Source organism: Bombus flavifrons, chromosome 12, assembly GCF_040668555.2.
Source record: "Bombus flavifrons isolate JBK064 chromosome 12, iyBomFlav1_principal, whole genome shotgun sequence".
Lineage (NCBI taxonomy): Eukaryota > Metazoa > Arthropoda > Insecta > Hymenoptera > Apidae > Bombus > Bombus flavifrons.
In genome coordinates, this window is record NC_138453.1 from 7,044,796 (window position 1) to 7,068,179 (window position 23,384).

The 23,384-nt window shown below is 44.4% G+C and overlaps 1 protein-coding gene across 22 annotated transcripts in view; it reads left to right on the forward strand.

The window, feature by feature from the left end:
• The window catches only part of FoxP (forkhead box transcription factor P), a 245,191-nt gene that overhangs the window by 170,500 nt on the left and 51,307 nt on the right, over positions 1 to 23,384 (forward strand). The window contains exon 1 of one of the 22 annotated variants that reach the window (XM_069125052.1): positions 7,472 to 7,492. The exons of the other annotated variants lie outside the window; for them this stretch is intronic. Within the exon in view, the coding sequence (XP_068981153.1) occupies positions 7,487 to 7,492 (6 nt within the window). The 5' untranslated portion in view covers positions 7,472 to 7,486. Of the gene's footprint in view, positions 1 to 7,471; positions 7,493 to 23,384 lie in introns of those variants that run through there. 22 annotated transcript variants of the gene reach the window in all.

Here is a 23,384-nt window from a genome sequence, read left to right on the forward strand (position 1 = left end):
AATCCTCTCGCGGGACAGGCTCACGGAGCCGGAAGAATTTCGTTCCAGCGACTTTCATTCTCCGTTGCAGTTTTCCGCCCGAGAAGATTTTCGTGGACGTCGAGGAAACACTCGGTTGAGTGGATCGATGGTTATCTTTCGGTGCTACGAATGGGGTGTCGGTTGCTTGTATGCATTTACCCCGTTCAAAAGTAAAACCGGACATTTACTTATTTTAGGTGAGGTGTATTTTTAATGACAAAGTTATGAAATTCAATTGTAATGATTTTATTTCTTGCAATCATCTGATAGTATGTTATGTAATCGGAATATGTATTATACTAAGCATGGTTAAATTCATTTTTAGAAAGCAGTACGGGATAATAAGACTGGCGTGCATAATCGTCAAAACTATAAAACTATTTTATAGAATGTTACTTGACAGGTTGTTTTCTTTGTCTTCAGATCTTTCAAGTTTCTCAATTATCAATCCAAGCAACGGTCGGAGATACGTCAAAAGGTTTTGGTTCTCTTTTTCTTACGATTACTAAGAAACAGTAAATAATATATTATTGCCACATCGTATAATAGCTGATTTCAATGTATAATCTGCTGATTTCGCAGAAAAGATTATAGTAAACGCAGCGTGTAATTGCTAATTTTTCATTAATTTGTCCACTTTGGTCAAATTCAAATACCGTTCGTGGAAACGGACCAAAATCTCCGGATACTTACGCACGACAGTGTATGTACTCTCGTCCCACTGTTTCACCGTGAATTTCCTTGGATAAATCACGAAATAAAAGGTAAATCCGTTTAAATAGTCTGTAAATTCGCGCAAACTGCGCGCGCGCCCGCTTCGCGTTAATTCCTCGGGCAAAGAGGATTCAAGGGTCAGAGTATCGCGAAATCCGGAGCGAAAATTCGCGTAGGCTCCTTACGGGGAGCACGTTGTTATCGTATTCTATTGGCTGCCTAGCAGGCGCGCGTATAATACACGACCCGAACAGATGCAGCTTTCTTTTTGTTTCTCCATACGTGTATGCATGTGCATTCCTTTTCTCTTTTTTTTTTTTCTCCCTATACCTCACTTTACCTGCCGCGCATACGCTCCGTTCGCGGCGAATGAATATTCTCCGCCGAAAACGAATTAAATCCGACTCTTTGTGCGAGTTTTTTTTGGAAAAAATCCAAGCCTGCGTGTGTAAATAATACCGCGCCGCGGCCCATATTGTATTCAATATTTTCTCTTTCGCCAAACGAGAAACGAGCGTGGTCCATCCAAACTTGGAAAAGAGGAAGAGAGGCACACTGGAAGGGCGAGCGGAAGTCGGTGCAAACGGTCGTGCAAATGCACGGTAGAACACCGCGGTCGGTGCATTATTATACGTTTGTTAATGCAACGGCGGAGGGTATCAAATGAGATAGAATTTTTCACGTACTTTCGCCCAGGGTGCACAGACCACGTACATAATATCACCTACAACATCACAAAGTTGAATTCTTTCGTAATGAACCTAATTATTAATTTACCAAGCGCTATTGTTCTCTTCGTGTATCGTAATACCCCTCAGCAACCTTTTTCTCTTCGATCTCGATCATTCACAGTTTTCCTAATTTCATACGCCACTCTTTGATACAACAAAAATGACCATCAGTTACGTCCTGCAATTAAAATAAAATTTATTTACGTACGCGTCGTCGCTCAAATATTATGAGAATTCAAATTGCTTCACCCTTGTCCATTTCACGTATACTAGAAGTTAATTTGTGAAATTTGTTATGGAACGTGGATGATTAAAAGGAGAGTGTATTTCTATCGAGTTGATCCATGATCCTTTCGTTAGTCCTATAATTTGTATATTCTTCCATAGTCCTTTCCTTAAATAATTATAAAATCACTAGGTATATGAGGTATTGATAAATTGGTGCATGCTACTCGTTAGAGAAAATTCTATAATTATAATGCTTGTAAATAATTTATAATAATTTTAATAATAATTTTAATAAAAGGATAATTTTCTAATTCGTGAAACTATTTTATGAGAATCTCGCGATATATTTCCGAGTTTCCATGTAAACGCCTTAGAAAATTATACTTCACGAACTTGTTCGCGAACGAGAGGCAAGCAACTGTCAAACAAATCGCAAACTGTTCGTCAACAGCTAACGAAAATACTTCATTCCCGACTATAACGCTTCGAATATGATAGACACGCGTAGGAATTGGATTTCGATCGTTCATCGCGAAACACCAGCGGTATCTTCGTTGCGAGTGCCCGGAGCCAGCGCCGGCGAGGGTGCCGCTGGGGTGGCGCACCCCCCAGTGCCTAGGCGGTAAATATTAGGCGGGCCTGTCCGTACAATGGGAGCACAACGCAACAAAAGAAAAGCCGTAGCCGCCCTGGGTTCTCGACAGGGTTGCAGCTACGCACAATTTTGAGGCGACCGGATGTATTTCGTGGCACCGGTGAATTTTTAAGCGTTTCTAATTAAAAGGCTAGTTAAACAGGCCACGCGATTGCCCGCGGGGCTGTTCTCTCTCGCCGCCGCTGGGAGAGAGTTTACTTGCAGCTTACGGGGTATCGTTCAGGAAACAGAGACGCGAGTCAGTGGAAACAGGAAAACGTGTATAAGAGAAGGATGAGAGGGGGAGGCAGGGTGGAAACGTAGCGAATATAAGAGGAACGCGAGGAGGCATTGAGCGAACAGAGGAAGCAGAAGTAAGGGGACGGAGGGAGAAACAGGAAGCGAGTTGAAGGTGGACCGAGCTACCCCCTACCGAGGAGAGGGTTGCACTGAAAGCCAACGGTGGAAACAAACATCATGGAATTACGAGTGTACATTCGCGAAAGGCGAACGAATAGAGGTGGGCCAAGAGGTAAAGGGAAGAGGCATCATCGCGCCCGCTATTACAGCGTGAACGCGAATGTAAATACGGCGGCTGATGTATTCCGTAAGGCGCGGATTTCTCCGGCACGCTTGTTGATCCTTGTTATAGGGGCCACTTATACACCAGATGCATTAAACGCTCGTAAGCGTTGCGCGGCAGGAAGCCACGACGAAACGATGGGATAGGGAGAATCGTTTCCTGCCTGGTTTTAGCTTGGAGGAAGAATGGCCGCGAGGAGCCGGTGCTGACGGAAAATCGTTTCTGGACTCAGTTCTGCGAGAAATATGCTTATCTTTTAGTTTGTATTTTTTTCGCTTTACTTTTTCCTTTTCGTTATGATGTAACGCGAGTGTTGTATTGTGGATGTTAGGAGAAGAAACAGTCTAGCCGAGGAATCGAAGATACACAAAGCGAGCTCCGAAGAAAGTTTCGCGAGGTATTACGCTAATAAATAACTTTGTTTGCCGATCTACTTTCGCAGCCAGGCAAGAACCATGGCTCCGCTGCTTCAAACTTTTACTGGCCATCTGGTTGCAATATTTTTTACGTCACGATTCCTCGACGAATCCTTTCACCACGATTCTTCAAGCTAACGTGTTTCTTTTTTATCTTCGGTTTAGCATCGAATATTAAGATGAAACCGAACAAACTGTAATAAGAAATTCTCTCGTCTCTATGATATCTATTGGTATCGTTGGTCGATGGAGGTCAAGAAAGAAGAAACGACGAGATTGTAAGGGCGTCTTTTGGAGAATCACGAAATAACCAGACACAATCCAATCGGAGGCATTCTGGGAGCAAACTCGCCTCGAGAATCGTAAGGTCATTGCGATCGTAGCGACGCTCTCAGCTTAATTAAATGCGCACGAAATCCGGCTGGAGGATGTATCCCGTACATGCGGAACGATTCTATGGAGTTGCGACGAGCGGGAAATCTCGTGTAAGGAACATCAAGCCGAAAGGGTTGGCGGGAGAGAGTTTGAAGGGAGAACAGGACAAGCCTCGCTGGCCCAAAGTAGTTAGCTTAGTGATTTTCGCGTTTATTGGCCAGCCGTGACGTCCGTACAAGATTGGTCCCGTTCGCCTAGGAAACCCTTGGGAACTGTTTCAAGGTGTTTCGTAATCCTCGCCGTTGAAACTCGTTCCGGGGTACACCTTCTGTGCCACTTTCGTCCCTCGCATGGAACGACTATAATTTCGTTTAGGTGGCCGACTTGACGTCGATTATTCCCATCGGGTTGCTTCTTACAATCTTCGAATTTGTCCTGCTGATCTTTGTTCGACCAGCGTCTTCTTAACCGTGTTATGCATTGTTAAATTCGTACGAAAAGAATATACAACGAAGCTCCCGAATCCGTGGTGATAGGTTTCAAGTTTCATCGTGGATAAAACGAATAATAAAACAATTCAATAAAAATATAATAATGTAATGTCCATGATATGAGAGGGATGAAATGCAACGGTGGTGCAGTGTATTTGACAAATTTCTTCTGTTATATTTTGTATACTATATATTCGATAAGACTTGGACAGTTTTCTGACACGCTGCTAACAGACAAATTTTCCAGAAAAATGATCATCAAGTTACCCAATAAGAAACGATGCATACGCAGGTTATTAATAGTGCGCTAACCCTATAAGAAGGCAACTTCCTCAAATCTTTCCTAAATTTCACCATTAATTTCCCCAACGATTGCAATGTGTTTTCAAAGGGATCAACTATTCGCTTCGAGTGATCTTAGCCCACCAAGTGGTGATAATATTTTCCGGACCACGGATACTTGAAACCACAGGTCCGTAGGTTCCATTGTTCCTTCCGCTTTCTTTCCTCATTTTCAATATGAAGGACTCGAAATCTGTAAGCCGTTGTAAAAAGGCGAACGATCCCTGAAGGGAGAGAAAGAGAAGCGCGAGTAGGAATAAAACAACCGACGACGACCGGTTCTGTATTAAATTAAATCCACCTGCAGAGAATTTCCACCGTCCATTACATCCGCCTGAGGCAACGGGAAAGGATATAAATTCCTCTCCCTCTCCGATAAATCGATACGTGAGCAACGGTGACGCGCCAATCAAGCTCGCCGTTTAATACGGCGAAGGCGTATATTTCAGAATAGGAATATTCGGGTCTGAAGAAGCCGAAACGAGGGAACCAGCATGTAGGGGAGGGGGGAGAGAGATGGAGTATACGCCAGGCGAAGGTACATAAGGGTAGCAGTGTGACGGCAAGGCGAATGAAAAGCGTTAGGGTGTGGCGGTTAGAACAATATCGCATTTTATAGTTGTAATCGAGGATCATAATTGAACAAGTTTGTATGCCTGCCTGTTTCTACGACCGCCCCACCCTTTTGAAGCTTCTTCCTCTTCCTCTTGAGTCGTTCAATCCCTTCTCTCTTCCTCGTTCTACCTTCGTCTTCGCGTTCTAGGTATCCTCGGAAGAATGCCTCGGGTGTCAGGCTTCTCGGCAGCTCCCTTGCAACCAACCCCCCTCCCCCTCGAATCCACGAACCGGTATCCCCGGCCGTATAACCGAGGCTAACAAGATTTCGTATATGTAATTGGTTGGGTATTAAATTGCGTATTCCCACCGATGGAACATGGGAAATTCGGGGATCGAGGTGTAGCTACGTGGCCGAGACGCTTAGAGGAGTCGTCGGGGGTGGATTATGGCTGCGGGTTGGATCATTTAGTAACATACTGCACTGCCGTGACGTTCGGCTCTTCAACCCCCTCGGAAAGTACTGTGATATCTTTTTCCTCTTCGTCGATCATAGTCAAATAAAACAAGAATGGTATTATTTATTTGAGAGAAGGAACGATATCGTTGGTTTTGAAATTCGTTTTAACCAGGCTCCTTTTAACCTCAAGTTAAATTTATAATTAGAAAATTATAATTGGTAATAAGAATGTTGGGATTTAATGCCTTAGATTTTCGGATAGCGTTAGGAGTTTTTATCAATTATATTGGTTAGAGTAGACGCTAAATTGATATCATCGCGACACCTGTTGGGTTGCCATAAGCCAAACGTTGTTATGTATTGTGTCGTAACGGCCGCGGCGTGCCAGGGGTCGTCGTTACAACTCTGTTATACCTTCTTATCGTCTTGAACGTCGAACGAGTCAGACGTGCGGTGTAAAGTTTGTGAAATATGTATAACAATTAAAACCATACAAAGTATTCTCTGCTAATTTGCAACAATAACCATACGAAGTCCACAGCTGATTAATAGAATTCTATAAAATTTTGTAAGTTTGAGAAAAATATGAAAGCTATTATTTATATGCATGACTTCTCGTTTCAATCCTAAATTAGTTCCTGCTAAAGAGTTTTTTAATGCGTTAAAAGTCTCTTTGTTTATCGAAATGAAAGCAAAATTAGCATCAATAGAATTTTAAATTAATAGAGTTGTAAAAGGTTTTTAATGCGATCGAATTGATTTCTCTATATATAATAACCGATATTTAAATCTTGGAAAAATTAGTTATCAGCTGGTGCTTGGTACGATTTATTCGTACTGTGCGCTAATTATTCCTTCGACGTATTTTTACGACGACAACAGCGAACAAAGCGTGTCGACGTTAACGATGGAAACAATTCGACACTGTGAAAATACAAAATCGCCGATTAGCGAGTCCGAGTGTTTCGGGAATCGTGATTGATGGCCGTCCGAGGCGCTGATGGGTGTCCATTAATCGCAGCGGAACGAACGTCCACGACCGAGAGGGAGATACGGGGAAACGGCGATCAATGGTGAAATTCTTATCTGACCGAATGGATTGATAGAGCCACTTATCGGGTCCTGCCGCTTGTACTCTTGGCCAGTGCGACACAAAAGTACCTGTCACGCACGATATCGTCCAATATATACCCCTAGAAAGTTCCTCCCTTTGATACTGTTTATCATGCCGCTTGTATAAGCCTCGTTAACCTTAGAACCAATCTAGAGAGTCTCGTTAATTAAGAACGAATTTCGATTTTTCTTCGAATACACTCTTGTTCATAAGTCTAAAGGCATTTACAGAAAAATGAGCTATATTTAAGAATACTCAACAGATCCTTAAAATCGTTAAAAATTACTATTGTCGTTGAAATATTGAACTGCGATGAATTCGTATGTCAAATATTGAATTAATTCCTGTATCAATTATGTATAATAAAATAAAATTTGGTCTCTTATAGATATATGTATATTCGTTGCGGTCGATCATTGTCCTGAGCAATTTTGATATTTGTATTATTAAATATTTAATCACATTTATTTCTACTTATCTAGTTCCATGCATACTGTAAATGATTACGCAGAAGTTAAATTTCGATTACAAATTTTTCGAAGTTTCCTAGTTCGTTTCGATCTTTTCTCAATGGAGTTTAGCTGAAGGGATTAATTTACAAATTTTTACAGTATATTTGCAATTTAGTAATTCGTGTCAATTATCGCGTTTTATACGAGAACAATAAGTGTTCTCATATTTACGAACAGCGACATTCGTTTAAACAGACATTTAAACAAATAAAAATGTACGCTTGAACTAATTCATATTCCATTTTCCTTTTGTTCCAGGTAAGAGACCAACAAAGAACGTTCTCTGTTTCTTCTTCAATTATCGGCATGGATGGTTGTGAGTACAGTTTTGCAATGATTCGAATGTTTAATTAGAGGGTTGGCGGTATATTAAGTTCGAAATTGACTCGAGAGTCTCCGTACACACCGAGACTAACAATACATGAGAAATAATCGTCGCGTATACACTGTACACAATGAACGACAAGTGGTGTATGGGCCCTTCTTTTCCTCGAGTACGATGCTAGACGAAAAGTGAGAAATAATTAACGACGATCTCGAAAGGATAGTGGCGATTGCGTCGCCATCAAGGACTGTACGACGACCCTTTGCCAACCCCCAGGGATTTTACGAAGTAATATCAGCCCTTCTTTGATAAATTGTCCGCGGACCATTCAGTTTGCGTTTCGCGACACAGCTTCGTCATGAGTACCGCTAACTGTTATCCAATTAATGATGGATATCTTCTTCGACTCGCTAACAAGCAAATCTCGAATAGTTTCAACGGCAGTAGAAATTTTGTGATTTCCCACTCGGTCAACGAACTTCTGCCTTCCTTTTCTCGTTACATATCTTTCATTCATTTGTTCTTAAGATCGTATAATTTCAAATTTACTTTTAATCGTTATTTTTGTATCAAAATCTTATAATGCAGATTTGTATGGCGTGATAAAATTGTTGTAAAAATATGTACATACTCATAAAACGCGTTTAACATCGTTGCAACATAACGAGTTAGAAACGTTCACCATTTATGCGATATTTGTTTTATGAAATGCAATATTTATTTTATGCTTATCGAGGGAAGGTAATAATCGCAGATAGATCGGTGGATATTTGTGCAAATTCATATTTTTATGAACACGAAAACCTAGACAGAAATTGCTTTCGCCCACATCGTTGTAACACGTATAGCGTTCTACTTTGGATATTTTAAACACTTTCAGATATACGCATTCTATGCATTTCGCATTAATATTTCTTGAAATTTGAATTCTCCATAAAACGCGTAAAAATCCGCAAGCTAATTGTATAATATTAGATGAAGATATCTCACTTATACTCTAAGTATAATCTGATTATCGTACAGACACCTCGGTAATTCCAAATTCTTCTTTATTTCCATATCAATTATTCTCAATTCTATAATCCATTCATATAAATGCTGCTGTCGAAGACACGTTTAAACTGCTACTTCTGAAGAACAGAAACATCTCGTCGCAAAGATCGATCGAATCGAAGGAAAACCCACATATGGATGAGCGATGCGACTCGATCCTCGGTCGGACAGTCCAGATGGATGGATCCTGGTATCGTCTCTGTGTGAAACGCAAGGTCAATCCTTCAAAAACGCATGGAAAAGTTTCAACGTCGGCGATGGCGTTGGTGTACGAGCATATCTCTGTCGACGTCTTGGCCCGCGTTCGTCGCTTTATATACATTACATAATGATGTTTATCGTCGTACCAACGGGAACAATCGTCTCGAAAGTAAATATTTAACGTTATTTCGCGCAATGTTTCGCTTGCCGAAGAGTGCGGCTTACTCGGGGGTTGAAAGCACGATGAAACCGGGAGAAGAGAGAGGTAACAGCTGAGAATTGGATCTGGAATAAGAGAGGAGGAGAAAGGAGCTTCGTTACCTTGAGCGGAAAGAAACAGAGAGCAATAGCGAGGTGGTGAAACCAGCAACGGGGGAAGGAAAACGACTTCCTCCCGCGAGCATTTTGTCTTACGCTTTGAATGTTATTCGAGAAACTTGGAATATGTCTTTCTGACTGAAGATCGCTGGATGATTCTTGGTTTGTACTTGGGGAGGGGAGCTAAACGTCGCTGGCAGTGTAACGAATTTCGAGAAATTTTCCTCTATGGTCGCTAGAGAAGAAAATCGATCTACCAGACGATTGTTAATGCAATGTTCAACTTTCACAATTTTCTCTCTTCCTTTTTTCTATTCTTCTCTCTTCTGCGATCGATGTAGAAAAGGTAACAGGAAATTTTGACGGATTTTCGATTCAAACTGTATCGAAGAGTAGCTTGTAAGAGAGATTCGCAACGGAGAAAGCCCTGTAAAATCTCGATCAAGTTCAGTTGGTGGATCGATGAATCGCGCGATTCATTGTGGAAGGTGGGTCGCAGGAAAGGGAGAACGCTGGAAGAATGGTGGACCAAGAAACGAAACGAGATCGATCGTGGCCTTTCAATGTCTCCGTTTTATCGCCGGTCGTATATCATCGTGGCTCTATCGCCGTTTCAGGATCTTCGAACTTGGCTGTTTCTTTCCTTCGTGGAAAATATAGATACGCATGCGTGCGATCTTTATGGAGAGATCGAGTAGCGCGATCATCGAAACTTCGCCGGAGAATGGAACGCAATTTCCGTATCCATTTCCCATTCGTTCTTATTAAAACGTCATCGAATCAAAAACCTGAAACATGGCATTGTATCTCCGATAGAAAAAAGAAGCAAAAAACAAAGAAAAAAGATGAAATTGCCTAGGAGTAATTTCTCTATTCTGTTTCTTTCTCAGTTACTTTGGAATTTCGAATTTGCGAATTTTCCAGGTTGACCTGTAAAAGAATTATTCCTTGCTAACAATGCAGGGTGCATGAAAGGGACACTACGAAAATGGTGGGGTAAGAGTCGAAATCTACGAGGGAGGAAAGGGGAAATAGGCGGAGAACAAGAGAGAGAATCGGGAGCGCTGACGTAGCACTGTCCAAGCCAAATGGCCAAAATGGTCAGCCACCGTCGGTAATGGCCCAATAGACGCTCCTTACATTGCCGCAAGATATTGTTTAGGCTCGCCGTTTCTGGCCCCTGTTCTTCCTCTATCGTTCACCGACTCCTTTACCCCTCGTGGACCGATTTTCGATTCGAACAGCATACTCTGCTGGGGTAAAACGCGCCTTTCGAATTCTGTCGTTTCACGTTACGTTGTCGCACGTAAACGTATCTCTCGGAAAGTACATCACACGCACGATAAGCTGCTGCAGGGTAAAGGCTTCTTGCATGGAATCAAATTTTTTGAATTATCGGCTTTTATCTCCCCTTGTTATTTTTATTTTCTTTACTAGCATTTTAATTTATGCAGATGTCTATCGATGTAAAGGAAGTTTTGCGATAAAATTTCTTTCGCTAATTATCTTCTTTGTATAAATTTCGACGTAAAAATATGCAAAATATAAAGATCCATAAAGGTATTACGATATTTCAATTGGAAAATGGAAAATTATTGATACAACAAACATAGAAACGAGTACTGTTGCTCTCAGCTGTAGTTAAGGCAACGAGAATCGAAGCTAGATTTCGCAGATTAAATCGTAGAGCAACGGAACGGCGTCACTTGAAATATCGTTCGACTAAGAAAATTTTATTTCGACGGTGATTTGTGCGGCCGAGTTGAAAGGGGCCGGGGTCCTCGAGGTACTCCTTGTTGGCCATTATAACTTTCTGGATTCAGCCAGTAATTAAGTCTGCAATAAGGACGAGTGGCCTGCCAGCCATTAGGACAACGATGGATCGACACTTTGTGCGGCAGGCGCGAAAAAAGGTCACCCCGTCAAATGAACCGAAAAGAGATTCGATGAAAGAAATTGTCAAAGCGGGAGAAGAAACGAGCGGCTGGGAGGGTAGAGAAAGAAAACGACAGAAATAGAAAAGGAGAATGATCGGAAGGGATTCGATCTTTTGCCGCAGTAATTATCTGGCACAATTATTGGCTGTCATTCGACAACTCATCGGACAAAAAGATGGTATATTCGAAGGTAGAAAATCGAAATCCATCTCGTTCTCGTACGTAGCTCGATTCTCAAGTTTACGATGTGTGTACACTTACGTACGCGAAAAGTGTTTCGAGTGGCTCGATTTAGAATGCAAAGTGCTTTTCCTTTGGTCGAGTTCTAACATTGGTCAGCTTCACCGATTCTTGTCGAGCACAGTGATCTGAACTCGCGTAGAGGGTGCACTGTACGGGGTACGAGCATAGTTCAGAGGCGAATATTTGCAGTTGCCATCCAATATTTAGCCAAAGTCAACAAGCTCGACTGCTTGACTCGGTATCGGTCTGAGCGGATCCTTTTCTTCGCTTGCTGAGATACTCGGGCGAACCTTCCTCGGCCGCGGACTAGCTCCGCTCTCTGTTCTCTCTTTTTCTTCATCTTCGTCCTCTACTTCTTCTTTTCCAAACGTTTCCTTTTGTCCAGCCAAACCGGCACGTTGGATCGCTAATAGAATAATAAATATATGACAGAGTACGTTTTCTGCACGCTCGTTCAAGTAGTATCCTGAACAAACTGTTACTAAGATGAAAGAATCTTCATTCGTCGATCCTGTTCGATAACCCTTCCCTTATCTTGGTACTCGATATTACCATAGTGAAACTTTTTCGTGCGTACTCTTCCAAACGCCACTCTTCGCGTGCACCTTGAAGATTTTGAGACTTCTCGTTTGATGCTTGATACCTCTGGCCCAGAAGGGTCCAAGCTTTCTTATCTCCTTTGCAAGAGTCCATGCTACGAGGAATTACGATCCCAAAAGCAATTCCAAAAATGACCACTCTTCTGCTTCCCCTGATGCTTGCACGGATCATGGCCCACACTGTCGAACTTTACGACGACCCTCCACTGTAAAGCGCGACGGAGACGCGAGTTATAGGCGAAATACTTTCGATACGAAGCCAGGTAGCCAAACGAAGTAAGGAACAAAAGAAGATTCGTAGTTAGACGCTGAAGAACTGGTTTCTGAGGTAGCACGATAGAACAGCGAGGTTGCTTTCGTGTAAATTCCCGATTGCGACCTGTCGCCGTTCGTCTACGTTCGTCTTTCTCGTCGCTACGTCTCTTTTCATCCTGCTCTTTCACCACAGTGGCGCGTTCTCCGGAAATTCCATGGAAGTCGAATCTCGCGCCACCCACGACCGCCCACATAATTCCAGCAGGCGAGAGCTGTTCGGTTAATATCTCCCGGTTGCTGACACCGTCAAATAAAACATTCCCCTGGTTCCCCTGACAGGGGGTTCTGAGGGGACGCCGCCGGCCGACGAAGGTGTAACTTCTCTATAGATTCGAGATGCCGCGCTCGGGGTGAATCTCGGTCTTTTATGTAGCTGATACGATAGCACGTACATACGTATACCGGGGGGTGAAGATACGCACGCATGGTTCGGCTGATGCTGCAGTTTTCTCGGGAAGTATAAGAAAGCAACGGGAATATAAGCGCCATCTTATATCGCGATCAAATCTTGTCGAGTAATAGAATTCTGTTTGAAAGTTAGATGTTATGTTTTGTTCTATCGTGTGCGATTGTGACACTCGGAGATTGAAATATTAATTTTAGTATTTGGGGGATTATTTTTCTTTCGTGTAAATAATCTCAATAACAGGTTATTTTTCTTTCATGTCGTGTCGAACGTATGTGGATAATGCAATTAATATACTGTATAGACATAGAAATATTATCACGTTTAATACAAATACAAAAATACAGAAGATGCGCACACGTGGAAATGGAAAAAGAACGCGTAAGCAAATATTATAGAAAAATATAGATCTGTTAAGATTTCCAACCAGCCCTGGTGTATCTAAAATCGCGGGAAAATCGAGTATCACCGATAATCTGCACGAAACCTCGACGAGGGGCAGCAGAGGAGGACATATAGGAAATGAAGGATGAAACGATTTGCAGGAATGTAACCTAGGGACTCGTCAACCGCAACACCGTACATGGCTCGTTGTCATAACCCGTGCATAGTTTTCACCGATTCACCGGAGCTGAAGCTCGTCCAGCCGGGCGGAGGAGACGGAGAAAAAGTCGGAGGTAGAACAGACCAGGGGGTGGTAGAAAACGGTTCCGTGGGGGTGGGAGATTCGCGCATATCCGATGGCGAGAGGAGGCAGCAGGCTCTATGGTGAGAGTAAGAGAGAAAGACAGTAAGCGAGAGGAGGTAGGGAGATAAGGCTAACACAGCGAGAGAATGAGAATGAAGGGAGAGACGTTTCCACTATTGATCATCGAGGCTCAGAGTGTAATGCTAATCATGCCCCCTTCGCTCGTACCCATCCCCTAACACCCGCAGCCGCACCTACCCCCGACGTTATCCACCCTACCCGTCGTCGATTCTCTCTCTTACCCCTCTCTCACCCTTCCACACCACCTCGGGAAACCGGCGTCCCTGCTGTGACACAGAGCCGGCAAGATATCGACTCTGACACCCTCGCGACCTATAAGCAACCGAAAGGATCTCGTGCTGCGATTCGATCGCCAATGTCTAGGAATTCGTAGGTATAGGGTGACTAGTTTAATTTAGTTGATTTATACGTTGGCGTCACGAATGGCGAGGGATTAATTTTGAGAAATTAGAGAATGATGTGATAGTAACGTAATTTTGAGTTTCGAGGATTGAAAGGAAAAGAATACACTGTGTACTACGACGAGGGTAGGTGCCTAGTATGCATGACGTATACATATAATGAGGTGGTAAATTAAATCGTGAAGAAGCGTCGACCGATAGTTTAGGATGGTATACTGCATTATATTTTACGATTCTGTGTAATCAAACGCAATGACGATTTGTAACAACGTTGTTTTATTCACGGATAAAAAATTACAAATGTTAATTACAATTTTAACAAATTGGAGGGTGAGAAAGGAAAGTTATGACATAAATATAAATTGTCATTTACATGTACTATATGGAATAGATCGTCTTTGTATTATAAGATTCTTCGTAATTCAGGTTATTATCTGCTCATATTCCGATCGATTCGCGTGTCCTGACAAATCGTGTTTGCTTTAACTCCTGACTGATTTTACTACCCCTCTATGACATGACCGACATACTACCCAAATTTTGAATAATAAATTCATATTTGCCCGTGATTCTATTTAACGAAATTATCCATGGCGTCGCCAGGACGTTAGATCTCCTATAACCACAGTATACGTTTGAAATTATTGTTATTTAACGATAATCGGGGATCGATTAAGTGCGGATCGGTTTCCATAGGCGATTCGGTATTTCGCTTGGTGGGCAAGCTTCATCGAGAAAATTCAGAGAATATCTTCGTAAACGCCGGCCGAAATCCCGGCAGCACGCGGCCGTAATACCTGCCGTAACGGGCAGCGTCAATATTTATCGATAGTCGAAGAGCAGCGGGCACGTTGGCGGTGGCGGCGGGCCGCTTAATAATTTCCACGTGCATCGGTCGTGTGTCTCCAGCCGCTGGTTCGGTGGCAACGATATTTGCCTAGCCAGGCAACATCCATTTTTTCCGCGTATATTCCGTTTTTATTTTTTCTTTTATTCGTGACGCCCACCCTCCCCTACTCTCATAATAGAATGCCGTCGACGAAACAATCTGAGCCGCGAAACGCTCTCTCAATTCGATTCATCCTCTTTCGGCGTGATCCTCCTTTTCTCTCTTGTTCTCCTATGGTTTCACGGATTCATTGACGAGAAACTGTGTCCTGTGTCTGCGGTGAATACATCGTGGAATAGAGAGCACCTATATACACGCACGCAGGCATGCGTGTGACCCAATGTAGACAGGGTTTCCAGCTAATGAACGACGCCAGCATTAATACGGCAAATAATAAGAAGCTGCGCCTACGATGGAGCCAATATAATAATTACATCAGCATATCGGCAAACAAGAATCAGCAACCCTGCTCGGCTGCCCTCGGTCCCGCTCGTGATTGAATACATAGCAATCTACAAACAGTCTACATAGTATCCCGCGATCCAACCGTGTTTAGCGTATACCCTCCGTGATTTTGTATTAAACCAAAGTAACGGTACACTTGGACTTGGAATTGTTGCACAAAAAAAAAAAGAGAAACAAAAATCCAAATTTATTAGAGTCGACTTTTGACGATCTAGTTTTTCATAATTTATTTTCTTCGTTGGAAACGTGGAATTAATTGAAAATTTATTTTTTATAATCGAGAAGAAAATGTATCGTTGCACGAAGAAAAAAGTAGAGAAAAGATTTAAATCCATCGGAATAAGTCTTGCGGGATTTGATTCCTCGGAGAGTTCGGTTAGAAATTTATTTTGTGCAATCGTGAAAAAGTTGCGCCCAGAAATTTTAATTAGCAAGAATCGTGGAAAGCTTGTAACTATCTGTAGCACATTCATCGTTTAGCTGGGTTGATTCGAATGGAACAGAGATCCGGATAGGGCCGGAAGGATCTATAATGCTGAACCCGCGCGAATTTTCGACAGGGAATTAAATTTCGTTTCGTGTCAGCGGCAACCTCCGCGTTGGTCCTGGGTAAAAAGCTTCCTGTATTGTGTTCCCTGACGGCTACCATTGTACCGCCTATTCGCGAGTATTTGTTCGGACACGCGGGTTTTTTTTAAAGCAGCCATCGGCTGTCGGTCGGCATCTCCGTTTTGTAGCGAATGGTTTGCGCGCGAGTTCGTTACGCGGGTACACTGTCGGAGCAAGTTCAGGAATGACGGGCATCTCGTTAACGGAAAAAACGATAACGCAAGTGACCGCCCGATGAGAAACGTTACCGGCTGATCGTCCTCCACTGACGTTCAGATATTTTTACAAAACCGCCGGATTTCCTGCAGCTAAAAATATTGTGAATTAAAACATCCTGTTAACATAAACTTTTCCGTAATTGCCTTGTTAACAGAAGATTCGAAATCATGTCCAAATTCAACACAAATCTACAAGGACATTCAATTCTTTGATAATGTAACAGAAGAATCAGAAATTCAAGATGAACGACTTATTTGCTTCGTTGTCATTTTTTACATTTCTAGCATCAGATACAGAGGATACATATCTTCAATTTTCTTATTATAAAAGGTAAACGTTAATAGTTATATTATGTATAATAACATTCAACAAACTTCCCTCGAGCTTCACAGATAATCTGTTAGTCCAAATATACTCCTGTTCTTTTTATAATATTTTTTAAACATATTGGGTAATTAATTAAGTCTCTGTATTATTTTTAACTGATTTAAGAAAGGAAAAAAGTGATCGTCATTTCAGAACGACATTAGCCAGAATGAATGAGAAATTTTCATAGAATCTTACGATCATTCCTCTAGGATTTAAATCATATTCCAAGGACAGCGCGTCACCCTAATTCGTTCGAAAAATATTTAATCGAGCGAATCGCGTAATCCAATCGTAGACACGAAGAAAGTCATTGTCGCGCGTGCGGAGAGGCGACACACGGATAAACTCGGGTTTTACGATACCGGTGGGGGGAGGGTCGAGAAGCAGAAGTGGTGCGTGCGGGCGTGCTGTACTACGCCACAACGATGGAAAGGAGCAAAGTAAGCTCCTAATTTCTCTAGGGGGGATGAAAGTTGCCAGCCGTAAGCATCTCCGCGAAGCAAAACCAGCCGGAGAGGTAGAAGAGGGTTATAGGTATAACCGAGTCGTATCAGGGCGAGTGGAAAGGCTCCGGTAGTCAATCGACAGGGCGAGAGCGAGAAAAGAGAGTTTATATTGGGAAAAAGGCAAGGCTCGCGCGGCAAGGCCCGCCGACTAGAATGAAACGTTTAAACTTTTTATGAGTTGCTGCGTCGTCGCTCGAGCGAAGAAATTTCAATTTTGCCGCCCCTTTTGCCTTCCGCCCTGCCACCGCGTTCGCGGCGCAGCTTCCTCGCGTTTCGACTATATCCTCCGATTTCTCCTTTCTTTTCTTTTTCTGCCCGCATAGCGTTTTCTTCATCGTCCCGTCACGTTATCGATTCGTTGCTTTCTTTCGTTGTAAATCGAAGAAAAAAAAATTGTAAAATTAAATATTCTATAAATCGTAGAAACCCCAAAGTATAAGCTATATTAATATTATAAACAGATACGTGCGTGTCGGAGGTAATCTCAGAATTCGAAAGATTTGAACAATTCTTTCACTATATCTTATTACGGTTATTCTTCAGGGAACTGTGCACCGTGATATGTTTTTTGGAAAAAAGATGACAGTTTTATCATTTGAGTGGAAGAGTATTTAGGTCTGTGTTTCGTGGGACGAAATTGAAACAGCTGGCGAAGGGTGGCATAGGCCCTCGGTGTCACCGCCTTCTCGTCGAGTCATAAAAGTCTTGATGAAGACGTCAATGAATATTTATCCTTTCGCCTCTCCATTCTTGCCGAAATTGTCGGACGACGAAGGGCGATGCTCCTTTCTTTCGACCGGGAAAGTTAAACCGAGTAGATCGACCGAGCTCGATCAGGGCATCATGACAGAACAGGGCTCAATGAAACGGACTTATTGTTCCATCGAAAGTTATAATTTTCGAATTGGCGCGAGACAGAGGCGAATCGTGCGCAAGAAGGAGGCTCTTAATTGGAAAGCTTGCTGGAACTTACATTCAAATGCGTCTCTATTATCCATAGTCGATCGACGAGTTTTTATTAAGGTTTAATTGGATGTTCGAACATAATGGAAAAGCTCGGAGCGCGGGACCAAAGAACCTGTTAACGCATCTTTCCTATCGTCCAGTAAAAGTCATATTCCGATTTATCGCTGTATTTGTGCGTGCATGTGTATATGTACGAGTGTTTACGTCATTCTTATCGACTTGTCGTTAGTCGGAGGAATTTTCCTATGGACGTACCACAGAAGATAATCGGCGCCCAGAGAAGTCAGATGGTGCGTGACGGAAGACACGCCTCGAGAGGCGCAGTTTGTATCGGAATTAACCGACTGGGCGGCGCAAACAGGGAAAACGCTTGCTAAAGAAGACCACGGAGTGGCGGAAGTTTCAAAGAGGCGCGCGAGGCTGAAGCCGCTGGAGAAGAATGTAAAGAAACAACAAGGAGACGGGAGAAGAATAAGAGTAAGAAGTAGACAACGTGGAAGAGGAGAAAAAGAAAGAAACAGATAGAGCGGGGAAAGGCAGAGTCAGCATTGCGCACCCGATCTCAGCCACCCGACCCTCCCCCGTTTTAATATGTTGACGCTCCAGGGAAAGGAGAGAAGAAAGAAAAGGAAGAGAGGAGCGAAGCGGAGAGAAAAAGGAGAGAAGAAAAAAAAGAAAATATGCCCCGAACAAAGTCGTCGGAAAGGGTGGTGGAGACGCGCACTACCGGCAGGCAAGAACGAAAGGGAAAAAGAGAGAAAGAGGCTAGACGCCGCCGCCGCCGCCGACGACGACGACGACGACGACGACGACGACGATGAGAGCAAAAGGGGGGTTAACAGAGAGAGAGGAAACTACGGGTACGGTGGGTACGGGAATCCACGGGGTTGGGCATTCCGGGGACGGCACAAACAGAGGACCAGGCGAAAAGAAAGTTTGCCGTATAACAACAAAAGACGTTTGTTATTGGCGCAGCATTTGAATTGTCTCTGTGTCGGCGGGCCTCCTTATTGGCCGAGCCGAGGCGACGCGACTCCTGCGCTGGTGGGGGGTTGCAAGGGGTGGCCACCACCCCCACGCCCCTTCTTCTCTATACCCCTCCACATCCCTCACCTCGTTGCTTCTCTCATCTCTCTCTCTCCCTCTCTCTTTATTTCCCTTCGTCTTTCCCTGCAGCCGAGCGTTTTCTATCCTCCGGAGAGAACGGCTATACACGCGGCTAAGTGTACCGCTATCTGGACTCTGGACTTCGAAGCTACCTCCGACACTCTGCACCCACCCCTTCATCGCCACACCACCGCCTCCGCCGCCACCGCCGCCGCCGCCGCTGCTGCTGCTGCTGCATCACCGTTCGCTGGAGGCTGCTACCTCCCCGGGATGACCCTTTTCGCCTGGCGTATCGGCGTGGCCGCTATCAGCCACCACCACTGCCACCCCCCTACGTCGGGCGACGCTGGAAAAAGTAATGCTTCGGCGAAGAAGAGATGCAGCTCGTGGCTCTTATTTCATTCCAGGGGAAAGAAACGGTGCGGCCGTCGCGACAACCGACACTGATGCGACAGCTCTTGCACCTCGAATTAGGGCTGCGGATGTTGCATCCAAAGTTCTAGCTAGCAGCCGAATGTAAATTCACTTGTTCTTCGTGTGTGCGTGGATCAGGAACGTGATGGATGGTCATGATCTATCTTGGATGAATGCAAATGTGACTTTGGAGTACTCGAAGATAATTGGAAATCTTCAAGGTTGAAGCTAGAAGATATAGTTATGGGTTTACATCGTTTGGAATGGTTTTCTTCGAGGTATAGAACGTGGTCAGGTTAGAAACTATTTCTAACGTTGCAGATATTTCGGTTGATCTCGAGAATTATTGACAGTTTATATATTCATAATTATATTGGTAAATAGATGTAGCTATATTAAGTCGAGATTTCGCGAATATACTTCCTAGTTCTGAATTATTCTAAGCGAAGAATTTCAACGTAGAAAATTTTGGCAAGTGAACGTTGCCAAGTGCATGGTGTTACAGAAATATTTGTGGCCGGTTTCTAACTATGCACACGGTCGCTACTTCCCTTGCCACCGATGTTCGACATAGTTTTATGTTCATACTTACGGTAGCCACCGCGTATATCAATGGATCGGCTCTAGAATGTTCAAGTAGACTGTTCGATGATATCCACCGTAGCTGGTTTATTGTTAGCAGCATCTGCTCTTGACGATTATTCTTGGAATTACACTGGAAATTTATGACACGAGTTCGAGCACGATTTTACGAGACATTTTCGTGTCAAAAACTTCGATCTCCCTTGCCTGCTTAACGTATGGCCTTCGACGGAACCTCCGCGCTGCTATTAATTAAGGCAACTGTCAAGACACGGGATATCCGTCCCTTCGACTCGACGAATCGGGGGATCAGTCTACGATCAACGTATATGTCGATATCATTCGATTATTTATTTAAACGAATGTTCACCTCTTGAACTTCTGACCCGTGCCACTCTACAATCGGAATACGTCTTTTCCTTAGAAGAAAACCTTAACAAATTTGAACATCAAAGTACCAATACCTATTCTAACATTTTAAAGTATAAAAACGTCTGGAAAATATAATAAGTAAAGTCCATTGAATAATATGTGATAGTATTATTTACGTAGTAACGATTGATTATTATTTATACATGCAATAAAAGAGAAAGTAATTTGAGATAGAGTCGGAGGAACCGGAACCAACATCGTTTCCTTGAATGTCTGCGTGGAATGGTCCGGCAAGATACAGGAGATGCGGTCTGTAGGCAGTCAGACGACAGAGTGCAGCGCGTGCACGTTGGTTTGTTCCTCTCCTTTCCGAAGCCCGCTCGCCCACCTGCATCGTTCGGAGAATGCGTCTAGAGTTGGTGCTACCCCAGCCTCTGCTGCCCCACGTATTCGCTTGAAAAGAGGCGTGCGCCGCCTCCGGCTCTCCCACCACCTCGCACCCGCCCCTGTATCCTCCACACGGATATATATACACACGTATACGCGTACATACTGTCGTATACACACGTATACACATCACATATCCAACTCGATCTTGCTCTTCCATTCGTGCCGATCCCGACGTCCTTTCTCTGTCCGTTCGATGCACGCACTCTCTGTGTTACCGGCGGCGTCACATAAAAGCAGCGGCGCGGGTGCAGGGCGAGGATTCCCCCTAAAAGCTTGCAGCACGCCGAAGAAAGAGACGCTCGCGGGGGAAAAGGCAACCCGTGGGAAGAGGAAAAAAGGCAAACGAGCGAGACAGGCGGATGGATCGGGGGAGAAAAAAATCGAGAGGGATGGATTTGGAGAAGGGCGGAGGAGAGAAAAGCGCGAGGCAGAAGCAAGGCAACTAACGGGGCGCGCGAGAAGCAGCAGAGAACGTGTGCAACAGAGAACATGACAGAGAAAGAGAGTGAGACATGCTCGCGGAGGTCGGCATTTTGCAGGGGAGAGGGGAAATGAAAGCCCACATCCGCTCTCCCTACATTCACCCCTACCTTCCTTATCTCCCTACCGCCGATGCCTTCTCGCCCCGATACCGCCACTGCCATCGTGCCACAGCTCTCCCCTCTCTGTCTCTCGATTTCTCTCTATCTCTCCCTCTCTCCCTCTCTTTCTCTTCGTGTGTATGGTTAAATATTGCATTATTGTTTTAACGGCAGGGAGGAAAACAGCGTAGCCGAGCGTGCCCGCCCGCAGAGTTGCGCGCATCCGCGCCGCGTGTACACTCGCGCCGCGTCCTCCGCGCTCGTATATTGCCCGAGCTACTATCGTGTCTCGTATCGTATATCGTCTGATCGCGTTCGTATCTCGACGCGACCTCGCTATATCTACTATCTCTATCGTCATCGATCGTCATCACGTTTCTCGAGTCTAGCATCGATACGCCGTCAAGGTATCGTATCCTCCTGTAACACCCTACTGCACATCGTCGTCCGAAAGAAAATTCTTCCACCCGTCTTTAACCCTCGGCGCAACACGCGCCATCCCCTCCGTTCACGCATCTTTTCCCCCTTTCTTTCCCTTCCCACTTGCAATTCCGCTAGCCGACAAACGAAACTGCGACCCAGTTGTGTTTTGCGTGCGCTGTTTAACGAGACAGCCCTTCGGTGCGGCTTTCGCGGCAATTCGTACAACATCTTGCCAGGGTTCCACCCCTTCCAGCGCAGCTTCCGCGATATACGCTGATCCCGGTAACTCCTCCATCTCCTTTATTCCATCGGTAACCACCGCCTTATCCCGCGCTTTCGTCTCTACCGAGCAACCGCCAGCAACGCCGCTGTAGCTGCTACTGCGCGCAAGGCCATTCGGCTTGGCCATCCCCCGCTCCACGCCGCTTTCCTCCCTCGCTTACACCGCCTACGACTGTTCTCCGGCGTCGTCACCACCCACCCTCGCCCACCCCCACGTACACTCGGCATCTCAACAACAAGTACTCGCTACCGGGTAGCATCCGACACAACACAGCAAGTCGCCCTACTACCACTCCCGCCACCACTTTCTCCCCCTTTCTCTCTCGCACCCTCGACAATTCTCTTTGTCTTTCTCCCGGTCCTCTGTTGCTGTAACGTGGCCTCCCTAGGAGGCCTGGCTCGCGCACCGAGCCAAACACGATATCGCCTACTAACCGTGCATATCTCGAGACAACCGGTCGAGACCACGCGATCCAAACATCTCTCCGGCGCGGCCATCCAACACTTCGGGTACGTTTCGTTCTCCCTACCCAACCTGTCTCTTCACATCCAGTCATTCACTCTCTGTTTCATTCTCGTTCGCTCTCCTCAGAATCTACGTACATAGTACATAGCTACGTATATAGGAACCTACATATGTACGAACGCACTCCTTCTCTTATAGCCTCTCTCTCCTTTACTCATACACTCACCTTTCATCTCTCTTCAACTGATAGACTCATACCAACGTTCACTGACCTCTCCCTTCCTCTTTGAAATCTTGCTCGTTTTGAAGCTTGTCGATCGTCCCTTTGGAATTGTTTGCTTTTTTTTCTCTCTCTGTTTGAATCGATTTTCGAAATCTTTTTCTTTCGATCAGTGTAGGCAGTGCGTGAATAAGCGTCCATGATCTTACCACGTGCCTCGAGCAGCAAGAAGACAGTGACTTGAAGTGAATGATACGATGGATCGAAGGTTCCGCGTGGCTTTTGTGCCCCGGCAGTGATGTGCACGCCCGCGGTGGCGACTCGATGAAAGGTTTCCACGAACGCTCGTGAACGTGACAGTGGACGTAACAGTGACGATATGAGGAGACGAATATAGTGGTATACGAGTAATGGAACACAATTACACGCGGCAGAAACCGATCGTGACAGAAGTGAGTCAGAGTCTCGTGTCCAGTGCGTAGAATTGATCGACGATGCAAGAAATCGTGTAAGTAAATGAAACGTTTACGATTCGATTAAAAAATAGACGTGTTTGTGATTAATTAAAATACACAGTGTCTGCTTGTTAATCGAACTTTGAGCAAAATGTCAGCCGAATTGCGTAATGTTCGCGGTCAACCTTTGAACAACGCAACGTGACTTGAGACGTAACATTTATTAATCGCGCTTACTTTTCGTGACGTCTTACGCCAGTGTATCG